General features: G+C 41.9%; 1 protein-coding gene across 1 annotated transcript in view; it reads right to left on the reverse strand.

Annotated features, from left to right (window-relative positions):
- Positions 1–4,532: 4,532 nt before the first annotated feature.
- Positions 4,533–26,958, reverse strand: part of RFTN1 (raftlin, lipid raft linker 1) — a 94,219-nt gene continuing 71,793 nt past the window's right edge. The window contains exons 7-10 of the mRNA XM_063154101.1: positions 22,917–23,032; positions 12,222–12,325; positions 10,752–10,833; positions 4,533–6,954 (exon numbers count right to left, since the gene is read on the reverse strand). Of these exons, the coding sequence (XP_063010171.1) occupies positions 6,517–6,954; positions 10,752–10,833; positions 12,222–12,325; positions 22,917–23,032 (740 nt within the window). The 3' untranslated portion in view covers positions 4,533–6,516. The remainder of the gene's footprint in view (positions 6,955–10,751; positions 10,834–12,221; positions 12,326–22,916; positions 23,033–26,958) is intronic.

Consider the following 26,958-nt stretch of genomic DNA (forward strand, 5'->3'; position numbering starts at 1 on the left):
CAGCATGTTTTCACTTTATATACTTGTCCTGTTAGTCAGCTTTTAAAAGACTTTTTCAGTGCCTGATTCAACACTTGTAGAGAATTAGTTGTGCAGCAATACCAGGTATGTTTGTAAGGATAATTCAGGCCACAACCTCTGAATCTGAGTCAACACACTTCCCCCCCAGTTCTATATAATGTATTTACTATTTTTATAGAAGTGCTGCTGTGTTGTGACTTCCTTCTCTTGCCACTTCTTCTCAAAAGAAAAAAAACCCACCTTTTATGGGGTTTATGCAAACAAGTTAGTTGTGTTGAGAAAGATATTTTCTCATAATCCTGTTTAGCCCTGAGATGAAAGTGTTGAGTGCAGCATTCAGAGGAATTCCTCCCCTGAACCTGTATCCTGTGCTGAGGTTGTTCTGCCAAGATTGTGCTTGCATGGGCTGTGTGCTCAAAAGCAGCACTGGCCAGCAACAGCTGAGCTGGGAAATCTCCACAGTCCTGCTGCATGAAGTACAGAGCTGGAGGGGATTCCAGCACGTACTGCCTGGAGAAAGGTCTTTGGAGAGGTTGGTCATGCAAGGCATGAGTGTACCTCTAGGTGTACTGGCCAATACCTGAGCCCTTCCTGAATGAACCTTCTTTGTCCAACTTGTAGAAAAACTCATCATAGAAATTAGGAGACCAACAAAGTCTATAATGAGTTTTTAAATTATCTGCATAGACAGTTCAAGTCCTTAAGTAGCAGAGATTTCTCCTGCACACTTGAAGACCTCAATCAGGAACAATATCAAAAATACTAAATTCATATTGACTTAGTAAAAATGTTAAATGGATAAGGCCTTCCCTTGTCAGTAGCTCCTTTCCTTCAGTTACATTTCAGACATAGCAAACTAGGTAATGCAGCACGTTCCTTGCCATCAGTGTCTCCCAGCTCTGCCTTAATAGGGGCTGCAGAGACACTGAACCACCAGCCAGTCCCCAGCCTGCTGCACTTGCCTTGGTGGGAAGCACTTTGTTTTTCAAGCATAATGTCCCTGTGGCTGCCTAAGGAGGCCTCAAGCCCAGCTGTAGCTCTCTCCCAAGAAGCCATTTCAACTGCAGCATACTCCAGTTCCACCCTCTTTTTATCAGTCTGGTGCATTGTACGGCCTGGGGGCTGCTGACTGCCACAAGTTATGATGTGCACCTCATCCTCAGAGTGCAGAGAGGGAGCCCTGCTGGGAAAGGCCAGGCCTTGCTTTGAGTGCAACACAAAGCTGCTCCTGGGACTGTGGCAGGAGCTGATAAACAAATGAAATAATGCCAGTGCTTCCTGGGTATTGAAGGGAACAGGCCATACCTTCTGCTACTCAGCACACACAGAACTTAAAGACAGGCTCAATTTTCCATCAGGAGGGGTGGATCTGATTGATGGACCTTTAAAAGTTGGCTTTTGGGGACAGTACTGTGCTGAGGCTTTGCCCCCAGGTTTGTGCCTTCTGCTTCCTACACTTAGGCCTCTGCTTCTGTTCCATGCAGTGCCACTGCCTGCTGCCATTGCTGCCCCCCTGTGCAGCCACTGCAGGCCCAGAGGGGATGTCTCATTCAATCCCTCCTCCTCAAATGACAGGAAGATTCCTTCTGAGTACCCCTATTTCAATGAATGCTTCCTTGTTTGTTCACTCTAGAATGTAAATAGGACAGCGTGCTTGTCACAAAAAGTAACACCCAGGGGGTTTTGTGTTCACAGAGATCACAGCTGACATGTCAGAGCTTGATGCTTGAAAGAAGCAGGGCTTTCCTAGGAACGTGCAATCCATTGCTATCAGGAAGTACTGGTGCCCTAAAATAGCCACACACTAGGCTCGTCTGTGTTTTAACAGTGTCATGATAAAAAGATTCTGAGAAGCCTTTAAATGTTGTTTTTCTTATAACTTTTAAATAATTTCATGAATTATAAACTGGTATACCCTTTTCTTCCCTTAATGCAGAGGCTTTCTGCAGCCCAAATTACATCTCTTTCACAAACCTTCCTCAGACCTGCACCAAAATATCCATTTAACAAAAGGCATTTTGAAACCCTTTGCTTCTGTCATTATCTTCTTTTCCCTCTAACCTCCTTCTGTCATGCCCTGTTACACTCAGCCTGAGTGCTGTGGGGCAAGGACACATCTCTCTAATTGTGTAGGCTCACCCACTTGGAGAGCAGGATGAAACACACACAAACACTGCCCCCAAACATGGACAAGAACAATTATTTCATACCCCCTGCCCCCCCAAATAGTGGTAGCCTCTGGTACTGTGAGCAAGAAGTCCTTTCTTACCTTGCGATAAATTTCTAAGCCAAGAAATTGGGAAAGTTCTTGATGTCCGCTTCCTCCACAGCCTTTTCCTGTTGACACTTCAGGATCTTTTGGAATTCTCTTTCCGGAGAGTTTCCTGGTCTTTTAGGGAGATGTCAGTTTCACCTTAAAATCTGTTATTGGATCTGTCTCTGCTGTAATTGAAGATATAAATCACATCCCAGAAACATTAACCCATATAAACACATGGTCTACAAATAATTCAATAAATGTGACACTGGCCTGCACTGGTGGGAACAGAGAGCAGCCCCTGCTGTTCAGCTGCTACTGAGTTGGAGAAATATTCTTATCACTTTGGTGAATCTTGTCATTGTAGAAAATATTTATTCCTCTTACACTTGTGCCATCAGCTAAAGAGCTGATGGAGAAAAAGTAGAAGGAGAAAAAATAGACTGAAAATTATTTTTTTTTTGCAATAAAGGGTGAGGACTGAGAGATGTGTCCATCTCTCCAATATAAACGTATACATTTATATTTAAACTTGAGAACATGGTGTGTGAGTTACCTGATGTTGCAGCCTTATCAGACTTTCTCTTCTTCCTGTGACATGTATTATACCAGTTTGCCATGAGCTCATCTGGTACAATGAGTATCAAATATTCCTATAGTACTTGCATCAATTATCTGGAAAAAGAGTGGCTTTTCAGTTATCATTAGATCATTTCAGTTAGTAGGGTGCTTTTGTGAGTAACAGAAAGCACTTAAAATGGAAAAGCCTTTTTTCCCCCTTCAGTGTATAGGTAAGGTACTGATTAGAGTCTGCTGCCACATCCAGCACCACAGGCACTTTCCTGAGGATGGAGGCTTTGGCAGGGATCGCCTTTTAAAGCCAAGGGCCCATCATAACTAACAGCCTCAGAGACATATGAATTGTGTCTGCAACTACAATTCATGGGCGTGTTGTTCAGTGGCATTTCTCATACTTTTGAGAAACATTCATCAGCAAGAAATTAGTGTCTGCTCTTCTTATACTCTTCAGTTCTGGGAGGATGAAATTCCTGCATGAAAGGCTGATCATGCTTCACTTCTGCCCTATAATTGGCTCCCTGAGGCAAATGTAGAATCACAGCAACTACAAGGAAGAAGTAGGGTATCCAAATGCAGAGCCCCTTCCTTCCTCTGCTCACCTCAGAAATCGAGGCTGACAGAGGAGTCAGATTAGGCAGAAATGGGTATATTGTTTTATACTTAGCTTCATTTCCATACATATATTAAAGCTACTTTGGGCTATTTCATATATACTGTTTTCAAAAGCACAGATCCAATAATCAAAGACATAATGCAAGCTGAAGTACCAGTCCCATGGTTTGTGCACTTCACCCCTCCTAACATAACTATTGTCATTATGATGCTTCAAGAGTTTGGACACCCTGCCCATCATAGTTGTACTCCTCTGCCCCTGCTCCCCACTGTTTGTTACAATTTAAAAATCCTTTTCCATCTTTCATTTAATTCATCCACTCTTTGACATTCCTCATTTGCCTCATCCAGAGATGTGATGCCTCCAGGGACACCATTTGCCTCACCACCGCCGCCCTGGGCAGCCCATTCCAATGTCTGAGCTGGATTTTCTCCTTTGAACTTCTCCAGCCTAGCAGCTGGTGGCTTGTTCAGATGACCACTTGCTGACCACTGTCTTTCACTTCCCTGGCCACTTTGGTGGTCCTGCTTTTTCAGGCCCAAAATGGCAAAGGCAGCTGAGATAAAAAGCAGATAACAGCTGTGGAGCCTTGCTGCTGCACTGCAGACCTGCCTTCCCCAGGCCTCATCACATCTGGATCATCTGTCTGAGAGATGATTCAGGCTCTCTCACTCTCCTTGGGACAGGGGCATGCACACAACTTCAGACAGCTGAACCAGCTTAGAGTAATTCAACATCACAACTTGGAACTGATGATGAGATTTTAAACCCCAAAGCAGCTGCCCTTTTGAAACTGAAAAAACATACAAGTTCTCTTCAACTCCTCCCAACCGTAACCCAGCTTTTACAGGAACAGTTTTAAATCAAGCCTTCACTTAAACACGTGCAACTTCCCCACAGGCCCTTCCATGCTGTGTTGGGAAAGGAAAACCAAGTAGCCAGTTCTGCAGCACAAGGAACTACTGCTAATTCAATAGTAGGGAGCTTCCCCTCATCACCACTTCGAGAACTGAGTTCCTCCTTTTGGGGATGAATAACTGGCATTTGTGCAAACACCACAAATAAGGAATCTCCTCATGACCTTTATTTCTCTTTAGTTTTGTAAGCAGTTGGGATTCAGTTAAACAAGGTCAAACTGCAATCCAAAAAACGTTTTCTATTAAAAAGTATTTGGAGAGGTCTTTCTACTACAACACTTTCTACTAGCAAAACGTTCATTAAATATTGTGAGTTTTTAAACAAGATTAATACAAAGCTGGTCCTTGGGATAGAAACCATCAGTAAAAGGATCTTATGCTAAAAAAATCTGCAAACAGGAACTTAAAATTGTACAGAGCAGAGACCTTGTATTTAAGCAGAACAACTGCAGCAACCTATTTTTGAGGATATTGGAACCCCAGTATAATCTTAAAATACCAAATGAAACAATTGAAAAATAGTATCAGAAACTGAAGTTACTTACAGTCCTATGGTTAAACCACTGATTCAAAATAAACCATTCTTTAATCAATGACAAAACTATACCACTGTGCTTTGTGTGTGTGAAATCAAATGGTTTAAACTTGAGTGCTTTCATCCCAATTAAATGAATATTTAAGTGATGTAATTTTTCCCTTCTCTGCAATGTTCTGCCAACTGAGTAATTTTTAGGCATGAAAGATGCTTTTGAACCACTCTAGGTACACGTCTGATACAGAACATAGTCCTTTTTACAGCATTTTGATTTGAAGACTAAGGAAAATTATCAAGCACAAATCAGTCAAGGGAAAAAACAGCAAATCACAGAGCTCTACCTCTTGCTTTAAAACAAGAAAAGCAGGAGAATTTACAATGTTTTTCTCATCTTGTTACCAGATTACTTGACCACTTCTAAATAAGGATGAAGGTGGTTAAGAAGAGAGAAACCACTCCTTCCTACATTTGTAAAAATACCGAAGTACTTGGAGAACATTGGCACAGAAATTATATTACATGTACATTCACTTGTAAATATTTTTATGTAGCTTCAAACATGAAAATATTGGTAATTTTACAGAATTCCCTTAGGTATCAGTCCCAGAATATGATTACTTGTACCAAGAAAGCAGTCTGTTAAGGTATTTTCATTTTGGAAGGTCGTTTACTGACATTTGTTGGCCACAGACCACTGTGTAAAATTTCAGTTCTTTACCACAAGGTATTTCATAACAATGAGGAAGTGGTGCTAAACCACCTGGAGAAGGTCAGGAGGTAACATCTAATTCCCATTTTAGTGGGGATAACCACTGACAGAAGTACTTTTTACCTGCCTTTTCGTTTCCTGCATTTCTGTCTTCTGAAGCCCCCACAGCTACTGATGAACTATTGATTGGTAAAGACCGAATGGGAAATTGCATTTTGTACTGCAATCATCCACCTCACAAATTCACCATGGGGTTTGCTTACCCACTGTGCCTGAACAGGTACACGATTTACTTACGGCTTAAATATCTGTAAGGGTTAATACAATTCAGAAGAGAGCATCATCAGTGAGTGTGCTCCTGGAGAAAGGTATAGATAACAGCTATCTTATCTAAGCTTTCCAACCTCAGTTTCAACCTCTTGAAGTCCAAATATCATTTTTATGACACTACAAGCCTAGTGACAAAATAACATCTGGCACAATAACTTCTCCAGAAAAGCTACATGGACAAGAAAGTACTACACAGTAAAATCTGACCAAACTGAAAACTTGCCCTGACCCAGGCTCAAAGCTAGCTTGCTAAGGTTGCTCATGGAAAAAGGTATGATTTCTGTCCCTCCCTACTTTTTAATTTAAAGTGTAGCTCAGGAGAGCCTTTCCCACTATGTACACTGAAAGGAATTTTGCAATTTCTGTGGGTTGAAAAATCTGGGCCCTGTAGATACTTAAAACATTAAGATACCAGAGTGCTAAGGAGCAAAGTAAGTCAAAGAAATGCAAAAGAAATGCTGAGTTGAGCAACGGAGTTAGTGGTGGGGATTATCAAAATCTGTTCTTTTGTCTTGGCAAAGTATCAGCCTCTCACAGGGTTCCTGAGGGTCGGTCTTATTCACAGGAGCAGTCCACGTCCAGCGCTGCCCCGTCAGTGCCACCGCAGCCGTCCGGTTCTGGTGCGCAGCCCCCGCCCTCCGCGGCCTCCCCCGCGGGGCAGCCGGGCACGCTGGGGCTGGGGCAGGCCTGCCCAGCACTGTCACCTGTGTCACAGCTGGCAGGACACGTCTCTGCTGACCCCCTGTCCTGGGGGGCACCGCTCTCGTTGGTCCCGGCTACCTCCTCTCCCAAGTCTATGACATCATCCGGCTGCTGCTCCGGATCAGGCTTGGCCGCTCTTGAGATCTGTGCTTCTAAGTTTCTCGTGTTCTCTGTGACTTCAAATTCCTGCTTCTCCTGTGCCCTTTGCTTCTCCCTAGTGCTTAATTTAGCCTTTGTGGAATTCTTCATTTTTCTGTTGTGCATGTCTTCTTTGGAGAACCTCCAGTGAAACTACAAAGAAGGGATCCAAATGTTAAAGATCATTAGAGGCAGTCTCACGTGGACATTTACTTTCCTGAGTAGACATGTTTTGCTGAGTTAGCTTTAATTCAAAAACTAAATTTGAATTTGACCAGAAAGATCCAAGATTAAAAGAAGTAGCCTGACCAAATCAGATGGCCTAAGATGATTTCTGCCCACACAGATATCTCTGTTACAGAGAGGAAGAAGAGCTCGATGCTTTCTGCTTCTGCTATTGCTGTGGTGCCTGGTGGGTTCCTCTCTACACTGTGTGGAAGGGAAGGATCTGCAAAGCTGCCTAAGTGCAGACAGAAGAAGCAATCCCATGGCATTATTCCAGTGTTTTTCACCAGGTTAACAGCAGAACTAACACCACACCCACGACCATACCCAAACAGTAAAACATTCTGAACCATCTGTAGGAATGCCATTTGATGAGAAAGCGTGAGGCTGCTACTTGCAGCATTTCCACAGGACTTGCCACAGCCACCATTTCAGAATTGCTTTAACTACTATTAAAAAACAAAAAGGGAACTAGCAGTACCTTGAAATACTAACTTGACAGGTATAAAGGCTGACAAATATGTCACTATTGTATCTGCCTCATTTGTCAAAAAATAAATCAAGCTTTCCCCAAGGAAAGCCAGACCACAGAGTCATAGAATCATAGAATGGTTTGGACTGGAAGGACCTTAAAGGTACTCTAGTTCCAACTACCCTGCCACGGGCAGAGACTCCTCCTACAAGTCCATGTTGCTCCAAGTTCCATCCAACTGACCTTCAACACTGTCAGGGGGTGGGGCACCCACAACTTCTCTGGGCAACCTGTGCCAGTGTCTCTCCACCCTCACAGTAAGGAATTTCCTTCTACCATCTAATCTAAACCTGCCCTCTTTCAGTTTGAAGCCATTACCCCTTGTCCCATCACTACACTTCCTGGCAAAGAGTCCCTTTGCAACTTCCATGCAGGCCCCTTCAGATACTGGAAGGCTGCTGTGAGGTCTCCATGCAACCTTCTCTTCTCCAAGCTGCACAGCCCCAACTTTCTCAGCTTGTCTTCAGAGGAGAGGTGCTCCAGTCCCCTTACCAACTTTGAGGCCTCTTCTGGACTTGCTCCATGGTTCCAAGCCACGGCTAAGCCATCCTACACAAGCTTGCTTAGTACCTCTGAATGTGCACCGCCATTTTTTCAGCAGGGTCAGTTGCTGATGGAAGCTCAGGAATGGGTTAGGAGGCAATATTTGGATGGCATAAATAATCTCATCAGGACATTCAGCAAACCCAGCCATGTTCAAAAAAAGCCATTTTCTCCAGTGAAACTGGGTTTGTGCTGAAGTTGGCCAAAAGATTTTGTATTCATAAATTTTTGATCTAGCTATTTATTCCTTAATCAAAAAGCCATTCAAAACTTATTATTAGATTACAAAGCTGGAACTATGTTCTTTCCTCCTGGTAGCCAGAACTTAATGCAAAAGGAGAAGGGGGAAAAAAAAGAAAGAAACTGGCCTTCACAAAACTGTTCTTGTTTTTACTTAGAGGAAGTCATCTTTCACTTCAATGGCACTGCAGTTTAGAGAAAGAGGAACGATAACATCTCAGTTCTAGAGCTCAGCTGTTTAAAATTCAGACACCTGAGTTTTTTCCTCTTTGATTTGCAGAAGTGGCTGGGCACCCACTACTCCACTTAACTCAAAGCTCTCTCTGACAGAAGGTAAGATCAGGGCCCTAAATGTGATAAAGATCCAGCTGTAGGAGGCTTTGTGAGTGTGTGTACGTGTACTCAAGTCAGGTACTTACACCGTTATTTCACAAAAATGCATTCAGCCAGTTTCTGCTGAAATAAGCATCAGTTTTATGAAGTGAATGAACACAGTTACTTCATCCCTGATTGAATATTACAGTAATAGGAGTACTTATCACTGAAGAGAGAAGTTGTACTACTCCTTGCATATTTTCTTCTCTGTTTGTCTGACTACCTTGAACAGCAGTTCATTGATGTGCAAAGATAGGACAGAACATTTTCCACCAATGCAATATCCTTTTAATGTTATCATCCTATTTCCCCTCCTCTGAGGGCTATCTATAAACATTTTTAGACATGCCATAGCTTAAGTTTAAAAAAATCCCTGAGAGCCTTGGATGTTGTATGTGAATATTCAAAAACTTTTACTCAAATGCTTGGGTTGGCATCTTTGATGTGACACAACAACCACTTAAGGATGTTGAACCAGTCCTACATCCCTTTACAGAACTATAATCAAGGTATGTCATCCTTCCCTGACCTTTGGTATGAAAATGTGCTGTTGTGATTTTTGCCCTCAAATATGCCTGTATATTTAACACTGCCAACAAGTGAGTCCTTTGTTTTGTCAACCAGACATTGTTAAATAAGCTTTTATAACCCGGAATGAAAAAAACTTAAACAAAGTTTCAAGTCATCTGGATGGTATGTGTGTGTTATTATAATACAAGAAATCAGCATCATACTTCTTTCTCTATTTGAGGATGAACAACCACATATGGGTTCTCATCCCTTCCACTAAAACAACACAGTGGTAGGAAAAGAATGACCAAATACAGGCACTCTAACACTCATCCCAAGATCCCTTTAATCACCTGAAAACAGAGAGAGAAAACAAGGAAAGTGGGCTTTGTAACACAAGTTCACACAGTATTCTGGGCTCCAGCTTTGCTAATGAGAGAGGGTAAATCCTAAATCAGTCACACTCCCAGCAGTTCTCTCCTGCTTCAGTCAGTTCAAGCACTCCCCTGGTCTGCACTATATCACAAAGACAACTTTCACAGAACCAGGCTCCAAAACAGCGAGGGCTCCATAGATGACCACTACCTGCAATTATCTAAACTGTGGGGTAAATGCTCCTGGTGCTCAGCTCTGCTCAGCATTTCTGATCTCCTGCTGCAGCTCAGCTCTGCATGGCCTCAAGCACCCACTCCTGCAGGTGACATTGGGCTGGCAGCACTCACCAAAGCCCACAGAGCCAGAACAAAAACAAGGCTGCATGAGTCACAACCTCATTGACACGTGGTTCCAGAGGTCTTTTCCATAACTTCATCTGGCTTTTCTGATCCCTTGCATACTGAAAGGGCAAGGCAAGTTTGACCACTGTAGGAAGGCCATCACTTTCTGTTTACAGTCCCTGTATTTCTCTCTCCAGCTGTATGGCATGACAGGTTTGGGCAGGGGTTCCCACAGCTGTGTGTTTAAAAATGGAAGTGGGAATACATACATGCATCCACATCCATACATCACTAGTTGTCAGCTATGCCTTTGGATAATTTAGCTGGATTCTAGAGGCTTTTCTTGGTTAAATTACAGCAGAATCCATTAATATTCACACATCAGAAACACCTGCCCAGATCAGGCCTACAATGTGCCAGGTTCTACCAAAACAGTGAGAAATAGAGATATAAGAAGGCAGTTTAAACAGAAAATACAGGAAATAGGTGAGAGAAAATGGTGTTGGTTCCACCTTACATGCCCTGAACATGAGAGAATTTTAGGTCTAAATGGAGGATTATGGCTGGTTTACATGAAGAAAAATCTGCATTTCTTAAACTACTGTGAGTACATCAGAGAATGAAATCTAGAAGCTTTGACATCATTTGAGCATTTTTTGTTTCTTTCATTTGAACAGCTCCATTCCTTCTGTCTTCCTAGTGTATCACAGAAACATTGAATAGGCCATTTTGTTTCTATGGGAAATCAATTTCAATATAAAAATACCACCAGCAAAACCCAAAGAAACCAGAAACTCAAGGTTATTTACCTTAGATTCTTTCTTCTTTGCTTTCTGGGGCAAAGAAGGTCTCTGAAGAAATACAATTTGCTTTGTAGATAAATTCCCCTCCCTGAAAAGAAACAAATGCACACTCCTGAGAATGAATTAAATTCACATCCAGCATCATTCAAAGCGAAAATCCATCTCAGTCACTTATTTCTGCAGGTCAAAGAAGAACAAAATGAAGAATGATCCTCACATTGCCTGTCCCTGGTGTCTCTGAGCAGCCTGGAATTTTGAGGGGCAGGGAGAGGGGAATGTTCAGACTGGTAGAGCCTGTCAGCCTATGACACAGTTTTGTGGAATGTTTTAGCATTAGTGTGCAAACACAGAATAAATTGTTTGGGACAAAAAGGAAGAAACCCAAGAGTCCCAGTGCCCCAGCAACACCAGAGTGTTCCTTCCCTCCCTCCAGGGGCACTGATCTGGAATGGGGCTGGGTGCTCCCTGTAGGTCTGCAGCATGGCAGGAAGAACAACCACCAGGTGGGTGCCCTTCTGCACTGACCTCCTCTGTTACTCAAGGTATTAGTGGGATACAGAAAGCTGAAAGAAATTTTTATTTATATATATATATATATATGTATGTATCTTTTATATATCTATCTTTTAAGAGTCAGGGATTACAAATCATAACTGATTTTCTATTCATTCTTATGAATGAATATTTATGTAAAACTTAAATACAGTTTCTCCCTCAACACAGATGGCCTTTTACTTTTTAGGTTTATATGTGTAGGAGTGAGTAGTCTTCATCCAAATCTTGTAAAGAGCTGGGCATATTAATTAAGATAAGAAAATCACAACTGATTATATTGGTGTCTATATACAAGTAAATATATTCCTGACCAGTGAAAATTCAGAAAGCACCATCTTCATGATTAACAAGTGGTATGATTGTTTTTCACCAATTATGAAGATTATTTTTAAGTGATTTGCATTTATATTTAAAAACTCAGAATATAAATAAGAGCAAAGTAGACCACAGAATTATTGTATCTGCACACAAGGCTACTCGAGCAGTGACACACTAATCTCCCAGGGTTCTGCTCAGCTAGACTGTACCAGCAGCATTAGACAGACATCTATTAAGAATAAAATTACTTTTCTTCAGCTAGACAATATCTCACTCCAAGCATTATCACACATTTTGTCTTTGCTCTAAAGGACCTTACTGGAAGCTCCGGAGCAGGAATTTTACAGTCACAGAGTTTAGAGAGCTGCAGAAACAACACCCAGAAAATTCATGCAGAAAGCACATTTCCACCTTGCAGTCTTTCTGCCCACCAGACATGTGCTTCCTGCCACATGTGCCTTGTGAGGCGTGGAAAACCCCGAGAACAGCTGCAGCAGCCTCTGCAAGGAAACCCACACTGACTGCACAGGGAATTGCTTGTGCAGACTGTGGTGCTTGTACAGCACCTTCCCTGGCCAAAAGGCAGCACCCACCCCTCCCTACCTGTTTGTCTTCACAATGGGAGTGGGAAGCACACACGTCAGCTGCCAGCCGTACATGGCAAGGGAATTCAGCAGCGGAACGTAATCTGTCTGCACTTCAACTCCCTGGGGAAGGAAAAGCAACAGTTGGCATCAGCACTTGGAGTGCCACATTCAGCTTAACTCCAAAAAATAAACCCAAGAAAAAATACATGTGTGTGTTTTCTCAGAGGGAAAATGGGGTTTTGCACCAAAGTGGGTCGTGTTTTATGTTCAGCTAGGCAGGAAGGAAAATGTTCAAAAACATGAGACAAATGATTGACCGCCCATACATCCCAAACTGTTAAACGAGTTTGTTTAAAATGGTAAACATCTGTGATCCTGTTCTTACACTGCCTGACTCATCCATCTAGCTTTAGATCGTTCCAGATCCGAACAGGATAAATTCACTGTATGTTATCAATTATCTCCTCCCGAGAAAAATTATGTTCAAGTAGTTAAAAAATGACAGCATTGCTTTGCTTGGATTCTGCACTTGTCTAAGCTTCAGTTAATCCTGAATATCTGCACTGAAATCAGTTGTGTTACTTTACCATGATGGATCAAAAGGAAAATAGCCAACAACAGCAACAAAAAATCTAAGTACGACTCTGTGCCTTTTATTGCTCACAAATAAGCATTGCTGCCTTCTTATTTTGAATCAGGAAATCTGTGGGCGAGACCAAAAGCTTTGCCTTTCAGTGCAGGAGTCTGGCTCCTGCTGCACATTTACCCAGCAGAGCCTTGCTCTTTCCATTTCAACTAAATGGCAGACCTTGAAATCCACACAGAAAGAACCACTGGTGGTTTCAACAAAGATTATTCCAGTGAGGTGTCTAATTGCCAAGACTCCCAGTAATTTAATGAATAGATGCTACAGCATATTTACTGGTTTTTAATTTTAATAAACACAAAGCAGACAAATGGTAACTACTAGTCTCTACAAATATAACTAAATTTGATTGGAATAACAATTACATTTGCCAAAAAGCTCAGGCACTTACACTGGTTTCACGTGCAGGAAAGGAGTTTTAACTGCCAATTCACTACACTGGGGAAGGCACAATAGTTTTGCAGCTCCAAAAAATCCATTTATTCCACAGTAATGAAACAGTCATTTGATCAGAACTAATCCAAATCCTTCTGTAGTTATTTCAAGGTATTTTAGTGAATTACAATCTCAGCTATTCCTTTCTTCTAACAAATGTAATTTAGGTCACTTATATCTTTATAACTGAATGGCTGCCTGACTGTACCTATTAAAAACCTGATCATGACTACAAGTGCAAATAGCTGAAGAAGCTGTATCAGTCCTGCTTAAAAGGAAAATGCTTTAAATCTCTACCCCAGAAAGTGCCTGCAAGAGACCACTGCTAATGTTACTTTGTACAGAGGCTTGTGGGGGCTTAGTGAGGTAGTTCTACATTAAAACATCACCCAGTACAACCGGAATTTGTGACTCTGTGAGAGGGGCAATACCACACAGCCCTTAATTAGTGTCCACTGGAGCCATCAAGACTCATCCTGCAGCTGGGATTGTGGTAGATTCAGTCTCCTTTGACTCCCATTTCCCTCTGGTAGAGGGATATTTGTGAACTCTTTCCAGTTTTTAAAATAGAGTGTCCAAGGGTAATAAAAAAATCATAACATATCTAGATGCCTTCAAGCTGAAATGCCTCAAAAAGATGTATTAATAACACACTGAGATTTATGAGATTGGTCAACAATGCCTGCAAAAAATAAAGATGAAAATATGCAAGACGATGATTAAGAGTAAGGTCAGAGCTTCCACCATCACAAGCTCTTCATGAGGTGCCACATAAAAGGACCTGTCTAAAACATTCCCTCCATCAAACAGTGTTTGCAGAGGAAAAACCAGAAGGAGCTCACTCATTTAGAGGAGGGAAGCAGATCAGGAAAGACTGGCACAGCAGAGCTTGCCTGTGCCCTGAGGAATATCTTGTGTTGTAGAGAGGATTTCTATTTTGAATTCACGGCCTGAGGTGGGTGATTAGCAGGAAGAACCTTCTTCTTGCATCAGGATGTGCAACAAATGTCAGAAATCAGAGGGAGATTATGGCAATGAGGAAGGACATCAATACCACGCAGAGCTCATTTGGCTGCTGTAGAAGCCAAATTGTTTCAGGGACATGCCATCACTCCTGCCACAGCCCCCTGTCCCTGCAGGCTCTGAGCAGCGAGACAGGGCTGGCTTTGGACCTGTCTGACTTGTCAGGATTAAGCACCATCTGCAGCAGATGATGGTGTATTTCCCAACCCAGTGGTGCAGAAAGGAAACAAGCAGGTAAGCACATTCAAAAGGGTAAAGTTACCAGAAAATAAATTTAAGTCAATTAGGCCTAAAAAACTTTTTTTTCTTTTTTTTTTTTTTTAAATCTGGCAGCTTAAAAAAAATCAGAAAAACCAACCTATTTAAAGAGTTCTACAGAGTTGTTACCAAAAGATGACCTCTCATTTTTCCCATGTGCTGGTACCCAACACCCCAGTGTGCCTGCTGGGCTGTCTGGAGACAGGAGGTGTGTACATGATGCAGAGGTGTTCCCTCCTCTGAGCTCCTCAGGCCCTTTAAGAAGCTCCCTCCAACTCCATGATGCTTCACTGGAGTCAGACACTGCACCTCATCTCCAGCTCCTTGGGGAACAGACTATTCCAAATAATTGGCTGAGTTTGAAGATGACAGACAAGAGGAAGGAGTCACTCCAAAATAAACAGGTTAATCCACATGGGCTTCATACTCCTGACTTGCAAATACAGATAATTGAAGGTTTTTTTAAGACCACATGAAATTATTCTCCCTCCCCCTCCTGAATCATCGGCTGTAACTCTATCCCACGACTGGAATTTGTGTGCCAGCAGGAGTCACAGTTATACAGACCTTTAATTGGTGTCCTATTAAATGCTTTCTAAAGCAAAAATGCTTCTAAACAAACAACATACTGGGGGATGGGTGCAGAGGAAAAGAGTAATCTTGTATTCGTTTTACATTTAATACAGTAATTATTTTATCTACTATTATTAGAGACAATAGAAATGAAATTTCAAGCACACCATTCCCTCAAATAAAAGTGCAATGCTCTTTTCTAACTAGCAAATACTGGATTTGAACACCAGTAGAAGCAGAAAAAACCGTGCCAGAGCTCTCCTGAAAAAGAAGTGTTCAAACAATGCATCTCAAACTGGGAGACATTTCGTTCACTGAAAGGGTGGAAAATTTTAATTAACTTGCTTCCCACTCTCCTGTGGATGATAAGTAATCTCTGATCACACCTTGAGTGTCAAGAAGCCAGAGCATATTGAGCTAGGATTTTCCCTTGACTTGCATCACATGAAAAGAATTCTTTTTATTTGTAGTTGTATTGTTTGTTTCCAGCATTTTTTCCTTTCACAGTTGCTTCTGCTCATTAGGAGGGGAAAAAAAAAAGATGAAAAAATGATAAGAATAATATCTAGGGCAAGCCACACAAACAACTGCATTAACAATTTTTCTTTTCTTTTCTTTTCCCCCCCTACTGTGGCAATTTTAACCACAGCAAGATAATAAACAAGACAACTACTAAGCTCTTGTGAGACAGAAGTTCTTCAGAAATCATTCTTTCCTGGGCTATTCCTGGGCTAAGTGAACGTGATTTAGTTACAAGGCAGCTATGGATTGTCACTATTTAATATTTTTTTCCAGCATGGATTAAAGAGTGGTAGATTGAAAATCCCATTAAATAAATCTTAATAAAACCTTTATCAGCAAATCCTAACAGACTGCGTACCAAAATTTACTGACAGATGGCAAAGAGGATGGGAAGTAAAAAAAAACAAGTTGCTTTGAAAGTGTAACCTACTGTTTGTTGCAGAAAATGGGCACGGCATTCAAACCCAGCTCCTTACAAAAACCAGAGGGATGCCATGAGGGCAGCACCACACACCCCCAGCCAAGGCTGGCTACCACTCCCCAGCTCTGCCAAAGCCAGAGCTTTTCTGTCCCTGGGCACTGAAGGGAGGAAAGGGAAGTGGTAAAAGCAGGACTTGCACCTTAGTGGAAAAGAAAGAAAATGCAATAAGAGAAATTGAATACCTGGACTGTGCAAGAATGACCCAGTAAAAGTGTGCTGCAACTGTTTTATGTTTGCAGTAACACAGCTGACGTGGGGACTAAATTCAAGCTCTAAATTTGTGAATTATTTGCCTTTTTCCTTTTCAGACTTCTTCCAAGAGATAATTTCTGCTGACAGTGTAACAGTATTGAACCATTAAAAACATTTATTGGAAGCAAAAGGGAAGTTTCACAAATGCTCCAGCAATAAAAAAGTTGGACTTTGTTCCTCTAGTATTGAGCTGCTCCTGAATCTCCATGTGTAACGCACCACAGCACGTTGCTGGCAGACACTTGCTACAAATCCATTAGCTGTGGAGCAGGGGGCTGTGGGATGGCTCCTGCATCCTTGGAAACCACCAGGAGCTTTGGGAAGCAGGTGGGTCACTGACCAAAGAGCAGCTGCCAAATGGGGACCTCAATGGAAAGGTAATAGAAACAAAAGGAGTAATAAATAAATCCACAGGCAGGCTTTTCCCTCAATATTCTGGGCATATGTAATTTAGAGTTATTTACAATTACTAATATATATGTCAATTCCTGCAATGTGGAATATTTTGGAGAATATAGTAAGGCTGTTACACTATATGAGGCAGCATTGTGTTAAGAGAGTGTTTCTGCAATTCAGAAAATCCAATCACAGTTTCAGTACACACACAGGCTGCTGAGTACCATTCACAGCTGGCTCCACATCTAGGGTAAAATTAAAACAACAACCAAAAAACCTTTCTGTGCTCACAATGCCTGCTTCTCTCAGTGGATGCCAATCCTATTTTCTAGCTTGTATATAAACTAACAGAAATATCAGAGTGCTCCTGATACTGCCTACACCTGTAACACAGAAGTACGTTTGCAAAGCAGCACAATTTTGCATTTATAGAAGTAGCAAAAGCTGGACAACATGGAAGTGTTGACACAGAGGGTTCTCCATACAGGAAACATCCTATGAGATGTTGAGAACTCACCACCTCACAGACAATGTACAAATGATGAAACAACTCCATGTAACTGTCCCAGAGATACAAGAAATAAATGTATCTAGCAATTCTATCAGTACAGTTCCTTCAATAATTCTGGCAACTTTATTTTCACAATTCCTGCAACACTTGAAGCGTACCTTAAGGTGAACACTGATTTTACTGCTTGCCCATCAATTCTCTGGGGGGAAAATACAACACAGAAAACCTCTACCTGAGAACTTACACACTCCAGTGTGCCCTACACACTCAGCTTAATCATCCCCAGGCAGCCTTCCCAACACAATCCCCTTCGGTTATAATTTATTCCCAAACAACATGTGGCTTTTACCAGAAGGCTTTGTGCAGCACTCCCCAGTTATGCAAGTCATGATCTATTTCCATGCCGGCACTGCAGCTGGAGCCTGGACCCTCCGCTGCCAGCGGCTGCCACAGCAGGAAGGCGGGCGCTGCGCTGCCCTCGCCCACGGGCGGCTCTGTGTGCGGCCCCTGGGGTCCTGCACCCACACCCCTCAACAAGCTCACACTGAGGCACCACCCAGGGCACTGCTGCCTGCCTGGAGACAGCTGCTGAGCAAAAGGAACATGTGCCCTGCATGGTTTTATAGCAAGCATAAAAGAGGACTGAAATACTTTTTCTCAGCTTGTTCTTAACTGGGAAGGTTAGATCTGGGATGTTCACTTTTCTCTTGAAGGTTTATGGGTGAGCAGACAACTAATTCTTAGAAAACCGTGACAGCTGGGAAGGATTTTTTAATCCATACTGTGCTGAATTTTCAGTTTCTTTAATTCAAGTGCCCTTACTCACATGGAAGAAGCATTCACCTTGTTAGATGTTCAATGCTACCAGAGCCACAAGAAATAATCAGGGACGTTCCAAGTTCATATTGTTAAATTCTGTTACTACATTAATCATCAAAACCAATGAAAATATTACCCTATGGATCTTAATCATGTGGATTTTAATCCATTTTAAACCTATGTCTACTGAGTTCGGCAGAAAAATATATATGTATATATGTATAAATGTGCCTTTCATACGTTATATAAAGGAAAGAAACAAGAATTAATAAAAACAAATTATTGGAAGATAAGAGGCTCCTAAAGGTTTTTGTTCAGCTCTTCTTAAAAAGTAACAAGAATTCAGCAACAGACACTGCTGAAATCTTTTGCCCAGGCAGCACATCTGTCCTTTGAGTGCTAAAGAGGGTCACACACATGACTCCCCTGGGCTTTTCATGCCCATTGCCATCAGCTCCTTGGCTGACCTGGTCATGTATTTCTCTCGTGGCCAGAGACAGCAGAACATGGCTTAACTGACATATGACCTAAATCAGATTTACAGACAAATCAAATCCTTATTTCCAGAGAATTTGTTTCAAGGCTTACATTAAAGCAACTTGCAACCTAGGCTCAGCAGAGATAATTTTTTAAATCTTTTGTTATGTCGCACTTTAAAAGGTTTACCATGTCTACGGTGGAGACTGACCCCATTCAAGTCTGCCAGGGAAATGGCAACACCACAGTCTATGGCAACACCACAATGTATTTGAGATTTTAATTCATGTCAGTACACCAAAGGTATGGCGTAGCAGCAAACACAAAATGATGAATCAGCAACTCAAGATTTTCAATGAGAAAATGGGTGTAAATTAAGGACAATATTTTCAAAATGAACACAGCTTCAGAGGCATAACAATGCAGCAATCTAAAATAAATGTTTTAGCATTCTATTTTAAAGACATATTAGCTATTTTGTCTTGGGTAATAGGGAAGGGAAGGTGACAAATTTAGAGAGGGGGAGATGGAAATCATGCAGGCTCTGATTAATCAGAACTGTCTACCCACATTTGCCTACACAAGCAGAATTAAAACCATCAAACAAGTTTTAGGGTCAGATCTCAGAGACTGCAGTGGAAATAATACGTCCTGACATTTTTAGAGTTAAAGTGATAAGGATGAGTGCAGTACTTTGTCATAACAAGTCCTGTGGTCATTTGCAGAGGACACCACAGCTCTACTTTTGAGAAGAAAGAGTTAAATTACTGGGAGCTATTACATCCTGTCTGCTGCTTGGCGGGACCACATACTGTGACAGCTGCGAGCTTTACATCCTCTACAAACTGACATTTTACACACACACTGAGTGCATCACACTGTTCAGCTTGTTTTCTCTATTAGCCTTAGCAATTAAAAAGGCAGCACTTTCCCTGCTAAGAGGTGTGCCAACCCCTCTCTTTTGTGGTAATGGTTAAACAGCAACCCTTTACCTTTTCATTTAGAGAGGTCTTCTTTCCAAAGGGCATCGATACATTCTGCATGTCTCCCTTTCTAAAAACGCTTTCTTCTGTTGTGGATGGGATTCTTTTGTTTGTTTCTTCTTCTTCTTAATTAGTACAGCACAATAAATTTACATTCAGTTCAGACCACATCTGAATAACTCCAAAGCTCACCCAGATAACCAAATCCGACACAAATTGTTAAGGTCCATTATATTCATTTATGCCATGCTACCCATCAGGGTTTCTATGACTGCCTTGACAGAAATGGAAGTAACAAATGGAAAATGTTAATGTAGATGAGAGCTGAATGCACATCAAAAAAACCCCCAATCTTCTACATAATGAGTCATTCCACCTGTTCCATAACTATGTCTGTAACAACTATACTTTGTAAAACTCCTAACAGAAAGAAGCCTTTACTGGCTCTTGGACATCTTCTGTCACCACTAAACTCTGTCTCCTTCCCCATTTTACAGTCCCTTCCTCTGCCACTGCATTATTCCATGTTGATGGTAAATAAAGGTGAATTCCAACAAGGTTTAACACTTGGTCTTCTGAGTACAACACTGTGCATGTGCCTACAGATCCCCCAGCTTCCAGTCCTTTCATTGATTCCATGACTTTACCTACCTACACCTATTAAGTCTCAGAAAGCATGAGGCAAGATATAGCCTGCCAGTTAGTAAAAATGCAGGAGGAGAAAACCAAAGTGGCCAGCTCTGCTCTTTCTCCAAATAGGTAAGACCTTTGCAAGACTTCCCTAATGTCTCAATATTCTTCCTTCAGAAAGGTTCTTCTTCCCCATACTCTTCCTCTTTCAGGTGGTGGGGAACATTTTCATAATGCCCACAGAACAGCCACACTTGATTTCAGAAGAGCAAAACTGCCAGGGAAAACCCAGTATCCAAATTTTTAATTACAGCAGAGAATAATCTGACCACACTGACTAGCTCTGTATATGCTATCAGTCAGTTTCTGAAATTGCACATCCCAAATATTATGTGTGGAACAGGAGATTCTCAGCGTTATCCCTCACAAACACATGGCGTGTAGCAGTTCAGCATCTCCTGACATACCAGATGGCATTGGGAGGTTCAATCCTTAATCTGTTGACCAGCTGTGCTCTCCAGCATGGAATTGCTAGAATTGAAAGCAAATGATACTCCACCTAAGGCCTCTAACACTTCAAAGGGTGCTGCTAGAAAATACTCTTCTGCTGAGTCCTGGTGTTCTGGTCAGCACTCTGCCAACACAGGATCCCCATTATCCCTGTCATGTAGCTTGACAGAAGCTGTCTTGTGCCCACACATTATGCCAAACTTTGTTATGATATCCTATTGAGATGGAGAACCTTGGATTGGTTGTTTAAGAGCCAAACTGGCTCTGGCCAGGAATTCATTTATAACTCAGAAAGCTATTTCCAACATGGCTCTAGGTGATGGTTAAGGAAAAGTAATATGTATTAAGTCAAGCATGCCCCAAATATTTTGTGTACTTAGCATGTGTGGTTTTGTTTCTACCAAAAGAAATCCAGTTTGTGCACTGTGGGACCATTCTGCGAGGTGAAGTGAGGCATATGGAGGATGGATCAGTGGGTTCACTTCAAAAAGGCACTCCTGAACTGAATTGAAATGCTTGTATGAACACAAGATCCTCTAAACTTCCTGGACTCACAACCTTGTCCAGAAAGGAGTTCCACAGATCTGCTGCATAAATAATTATCTGAAATCCCTCTCTTTTGTTTGCTTTGCACCTGGCTCTGACTAGCACCATTTGGCACTTAGTTGTTATACTAGAAGAGACGGCAAACAATCTCTATTCGCCTCTTTCCCATGTTTTAGGACCTCTCTACCCATTCCATTCCCTGCAACTCTTCTCTTTTCCAGGCTGAAACGACACACATGTAAAGTCTTCCTAATATGGAAGCTGTTTTTGTCACTGACCATGCCCACTCTCTTCTCTGAACAATTACTGAGCTAACACAGCCTTCTGAAATAAGGTGCTGTCAAACACAGCCTACACAGTAGTATGAAGTAGTATATACTAGCTGTTTCAAACTCTATTCATTTCCTAACAGTTTTAAACACATGGTTAACATTAATGCTTCTTAACATTTGCCTTCTTGATCAGCCCTGACCTAATGCACTCATGAAACCATCTGTCATTACCCCAAAACCTCGTTCCTGAGTGGCAGCAATGCAATTTGACCCTAAAAATGAACAAGAATTTACAGTTATGTCTGTCATAAATGGAATAGCATTTAATGCAATAAAGGAGTCATTTTTCAGACACACATCAGCAACAAGAAAAGCTGCTATTAACACAGCTTGTTAACTCTGCAACTCTGCAAGTTGTTTGTAGTCGTTACTATTTGGCCATTTCTTGCTGCACTAGAAAACCATCATCTACTACCAAAGCTCTTAATCTTAGTCTCCTGGAATTTTACACACTTACTCTAACATCTGTCCCATTTTCCCTTAATCTGTTCTTCTGGTATGTGTGTGCCAAAATAAGGGATTATCTGTCTAAGGATTTTACACCCTTTACAACACATTCCAAGTGAAGTGATCAGGTATTGCCTTTACAGATACACAGCATCTATTTCTAGCAAACAACAGAACCAAAAAAAACCTCCTAAAAGTAATGCAGCTACTTCTTCCCTCAACCTCCCACGTTCTTTTTGTTTCAAGTCACAAAGAATTTAAGCCCAGCTTTTCAAACACAGAAGTACTGTGCGTATAAAATTTGCTGTGGAAGACTGGTACTGACCAAGCTGGCCTAAGCAGTGCTTCTACTGATCTGTGTGGGCACCTGGATCTGCAGAAGGCCAAGTTATGGTTTGTCTAGAGGGGCCTACCCAGAATATGCAGTTTTTTCAGCATATGAAGGAGGACAAACAGAGGCAAGGCAGTTCTTCATGCTTTCCTGCTGCAGCTAAGCCTGCCTACCTAAAGGGCTGCCTTCTTTAGAACTGTGAGGCTACAATGACTTGTGTGATCATGTTGCCCTGACAACCAATGGAGATCCTCTGTGCAGTTAATCCAGCAGACATCTGTAATTTGGAGACAGATAGCCCCGAGTTTCATTGCTCACTGTCACTCACATTTCCTACCCTCCAAAAAAAGCACGAGGTTGAGATTAGAAGTGTGTTGTACAAACCCAGTGTGGTGAACTGGCATCACTGTTAACATTGCATCCCTTCACTTTGGCTGCCTGGCTGGTACCGGTGCAGCACAGGGCAGTACATGAGAGTCTGCCTCACAGTCTTGGAGTGTTTTGATTTACAAAAAAAGTCAAAGAAGAAAAACACATACCTTCAAGACAGTCCACTGCTCTACCACAATTGCATCATAGCCCCGCGTGGTTTTACTGTCTTCCACAGCAAAATCTTCGAAGAGAAACACTCCATCCATTGTCCCATGGAAAGAATCTGTGAAAACACAGGGCTGCCTGTAAGCTTCATAGAAGACACTCCATGTGTAGTGAGGCATCTGAATTTATTAACAACATATTCTTCCAAGGATGTTACTATAAAGTTCATAGACATTCTCTGATAATCTAGCTCTATTAAATGAATGAGATTTGTATCTCTAGCAGTTTTAAGAGCAATCCTATTCCCTAACGGCACACATTGCTGTCCAGTCTGTTATTCCTTTGCCACCAGAAACCACAGCTCTCCCATTCTGAGTAGGCAAAAGTGATTCAGTCCTCAGTTCAGCAGTACTGCTCACGTACTTTAAGCTGTAAACACACTAATGACCATTTATTATGTCAACGTGTTATTTTCAAGGGGTTTTGAATGTATACTGATTTATTTCTATGATAGTTATGATATTAATACTTGTGACTATATTCATTCATTCACACGAGACAGAACCCTGCATATGGATCAGCCACTGCAGATACAGTGATCTACATGGACTAAGGATGATCTGGCATATCTGAACAGTGTGAAAGAAAAGATACATTCATAACTATTTAATCAATTTATGAAGGCATTTTGACCATCTGGTTTAGTGCCTCTCTGTTCTCATTTGCATTCCCTACACGTTCAGCCTTTTTTCAGACAACACATCCTCTTAAAGTTACTTGAGCAGCACTTTCTCCTTTAACTCAGCCACACACTCCCATACACCAGAACTCAGGTTTTGTCAGCTCCATGACAGAACAGAAACAGAACAACTGAAAAAAACCCCCAACCTTATCTTTCTTTGTTAAAATAAGCTGATTGATGGAACAACAGAATTATGTTTAGGGAAACTGCAAATAAGCAGGACTGTGAACTTTACAAACAGAGAAAACTCTTCTCACATTGTCAAAATGCGTCTTTTTCAGCCTTTCTAATATGAACAATATATCTACCCTGATAGGACTGATTATAAAGACCTTGCTTATCCCCTCCCCAAATGTTGTATTTTGCATGATCGTTTCCTTACATTTCCAGCAACACTATATTCCTTGAACAGGTATAATACATGTTTTTTAAGTGCAGTCACAGATGCCAAACTGACAGATTCTTGAAATGACAGGGGAGTTTTCTGGATAAGCCTGCTTAGGTGTTTCATCAGGGTCATCCTGCTTTCCTGCTGGATGTTATGAGGTCAAGAAATGCCAGCAGGAAGGAATTGCTGCCTCCAAGAGAAAACATATATCAAACTCAAAAACAATTTTCACAAAGGAAGCAGTGAGGAGGATTAAGAGGCTTCTTACCTCTTGCAGACACAATCTCAGTCAACATCTTACAATGTCATTATATGATCTAAATTCAATTTATTATCTGGAAATAACAAATTTGTTGCAGGCAAAGCCCACAACAGACCAGACTCCTACATCTGGAGGCTTATGTCTACACACACACACACTGCAGCAAGACTGCTGCTGCAGGTGTCAATGCACAACCCCTCTGTTTCTATTTGCACAGTCCCTTATCCTCTTTTGCTGCTGCTACAGTCGAGTCATTAAGTTGCAAGTCAGGAGATGAAAATACTTGTCGCTAAACTAAGCAGTTTGTTGGGTTTTTTTTTGGTTCACTTGTGAAGGAAAAAAGCTGTAAAGCACTTACTAGGGATTATCCTTAAGATTCTGTTGGGAGACTGAAAGAAAAATACTCTGTCTACTTTCACACTGTTTTCACAGGCAGGTTTCCTGCAACTCTATTTAAAATAAAGAGAGCTGAGCACTCCTCAGCACTACAGCAAGCTAGGATTACACATTGCTCCAAGGTGGATGAGCTGGACTACAAAGCAGTAACTCCTGTCATCCAGACAGATTTCTCATCCAAGTGAGAAGAACAGACATTTTTGTTGGGAAATTACAGGCTAGATCACTAAGTAGCTGGGTTACAGGTTTGAAAACACAGGGACAGCAAGCTTGCCACATATCAAAGGGTCCAAGATTTAATTACTGGATTTCATTCAAAAGCAGCACTTTGTTAGACCTGACACTACAAAGGGGGAACCAACTCGATTTCTGTGAAATATCACACTCCAACACCCAAACCCATATCCAAATCTATTTCAGGATGCTAATGTACAAACAGTCCTTTAATTTTCCAAAGCAGGGATGACAGGAGAGCACCTAAGACTGAAAGCAGATCCCTGCTAGACACAGACATTCGGATCTCGCCAGGGCAGCTTTATACAGCAGCAGTGCACTGCTCCTGCATTGTGAATCCCCTTAATGAAATTCAGTGTCACACTGTTGGCACAACTGCAGCTTGAGCTCTCCCCCGCCCCGTGTTTGCCAGCTAATTAATAGGCGATCACAACACAATCAGCAGGCGTGTGTTTACACTCACTCGTAAATCATCCTTTATGTTTCACTCTGCTGAACATTCCACTCATGCAATTCACAGCTTCCACATATGCGAGTATGATGGCACATATGCAATGTTTTAGAAACCAATAGCTGAGCTCGGGAGACCCTACAGGCAGCAGAAACATCACTTGGCAGTGCTGAGTTTATGGTCCAACTCATGATCCTAAAGGTCCTTTCCAGCCTAAATGATTGTAAGATTTTGCTTCCTTGTTGGAAGTACAATGACTGCTTCTGAAGGCTGCATCCATCAATCACACAAGCCATTGATTTTTAATGGGGTTTTTTGCTAGTAAAGAAACCCATGGAAAATGAGAAAAATGGAAGGGGAAAATGATGATGGAAAGACAGCTGCAAATGCAAAGAAGAGTGTCTGTTCAACAGAGTGATGCTGGTGAAAAACTCTACAGAAACTGGTTGATGACAATCACTGAGATTTCCCTCCCAGCCAGAACCAATCTCCTCTCTCTACCAGTTGTGCCACAGTCTTTTAAACATTCACGTCATGAATGCACACCTGCCAATTCTCACATCTCACAAATTTTACCTTTTACAGGTCATGTACTACACTTCCAGAGAAAAAGGGAGGCACGGGAAAGAATAATTGGATCATTAATTCCTTTGCATGTGAAGCATTTGGGATGCTGAGAATAATGGGGAGGAGAATACAGCAGAGAGAAAGCTAGCAGGGTCATGTTTTGAAGAAAAGGCACTTAAAACCCATGCTATGCTGTCAGGATCAGCAGGCATTTCAGAAAATCTCTTACACAGAGGTGTGGAAGGGCAAAGAAACAGCCAGATGCACTGAGTCTGCAGTACCTTTATCACACAGGGCTCTAGATCTAAGGGCAACTTAAGCTGACAATCACATGTTCCAGAGCTTGCCCACTAGATGAGATGCACCTGATCCAACAGTTTCATAGACTCATAGAATAATTCAGCTGGATGGAGACCTCCAGGAGGCCTTCAGTCCAACCACATGCTCAATGCAGGTTCAATACAACTGCAGACAATACCGCTCATGGCTCTATCCAGCTGCATCTTCAAAATCTCCACGAATGGAGATGGCACAACTTCCTGAGCAGCCTCTTCCAGAGAGTGACTGTTTTCATTATGAGAAAGAGGTTTTTTATATCCAAAAAGGACCTCTCATTTCAATTAATGTACATTTTTTCCAATCCTCCTACCACACAGCCACAATCAAGGGCCTGGATCCACCTTTTTGACTGTCTTCTCATAGGCACTGCCAGGCACTGGTAGGTCCCCCAAAGCTGTCCTTTCTCCAGGCTGAACTAACTCTCTCAGCTGCTGGTTCATCTTCAGCTTGCTGCCTACTAAAATTCCCCTGGACCTTTCAACAGAGCTGCTACCCAGCCAAGCTGCCCCCAGCCTGGATTAGTGAAAAAGCCTCTCCCTTCCCAGAATCAGGACATCTGTCCTCATGGAATTTCAAACAGCTCCTGCTGTCAGGTCTTTCCAGCCTGCCCAGGTTCCTTGGGACAGCAGTCCAGTTCTGAGGCACATGAGCTGTCTCCTGAGTAT

The sequence above is a fragment of the Melospiza melodia genome, chromosome 1 (genome assembly GCF_035770615.1).
Source record: "Melospiza melodia melodia isolate bMelMel2 chromosome 1, bMelMel2.pri, whole genome shotgun sequence".
Taxonomy (NCBI): Eukaryota; Metazoa; Chordata; class Aves; order Passeriformes; family Passerellidae; genus Melospiza; species Melospiza melodia.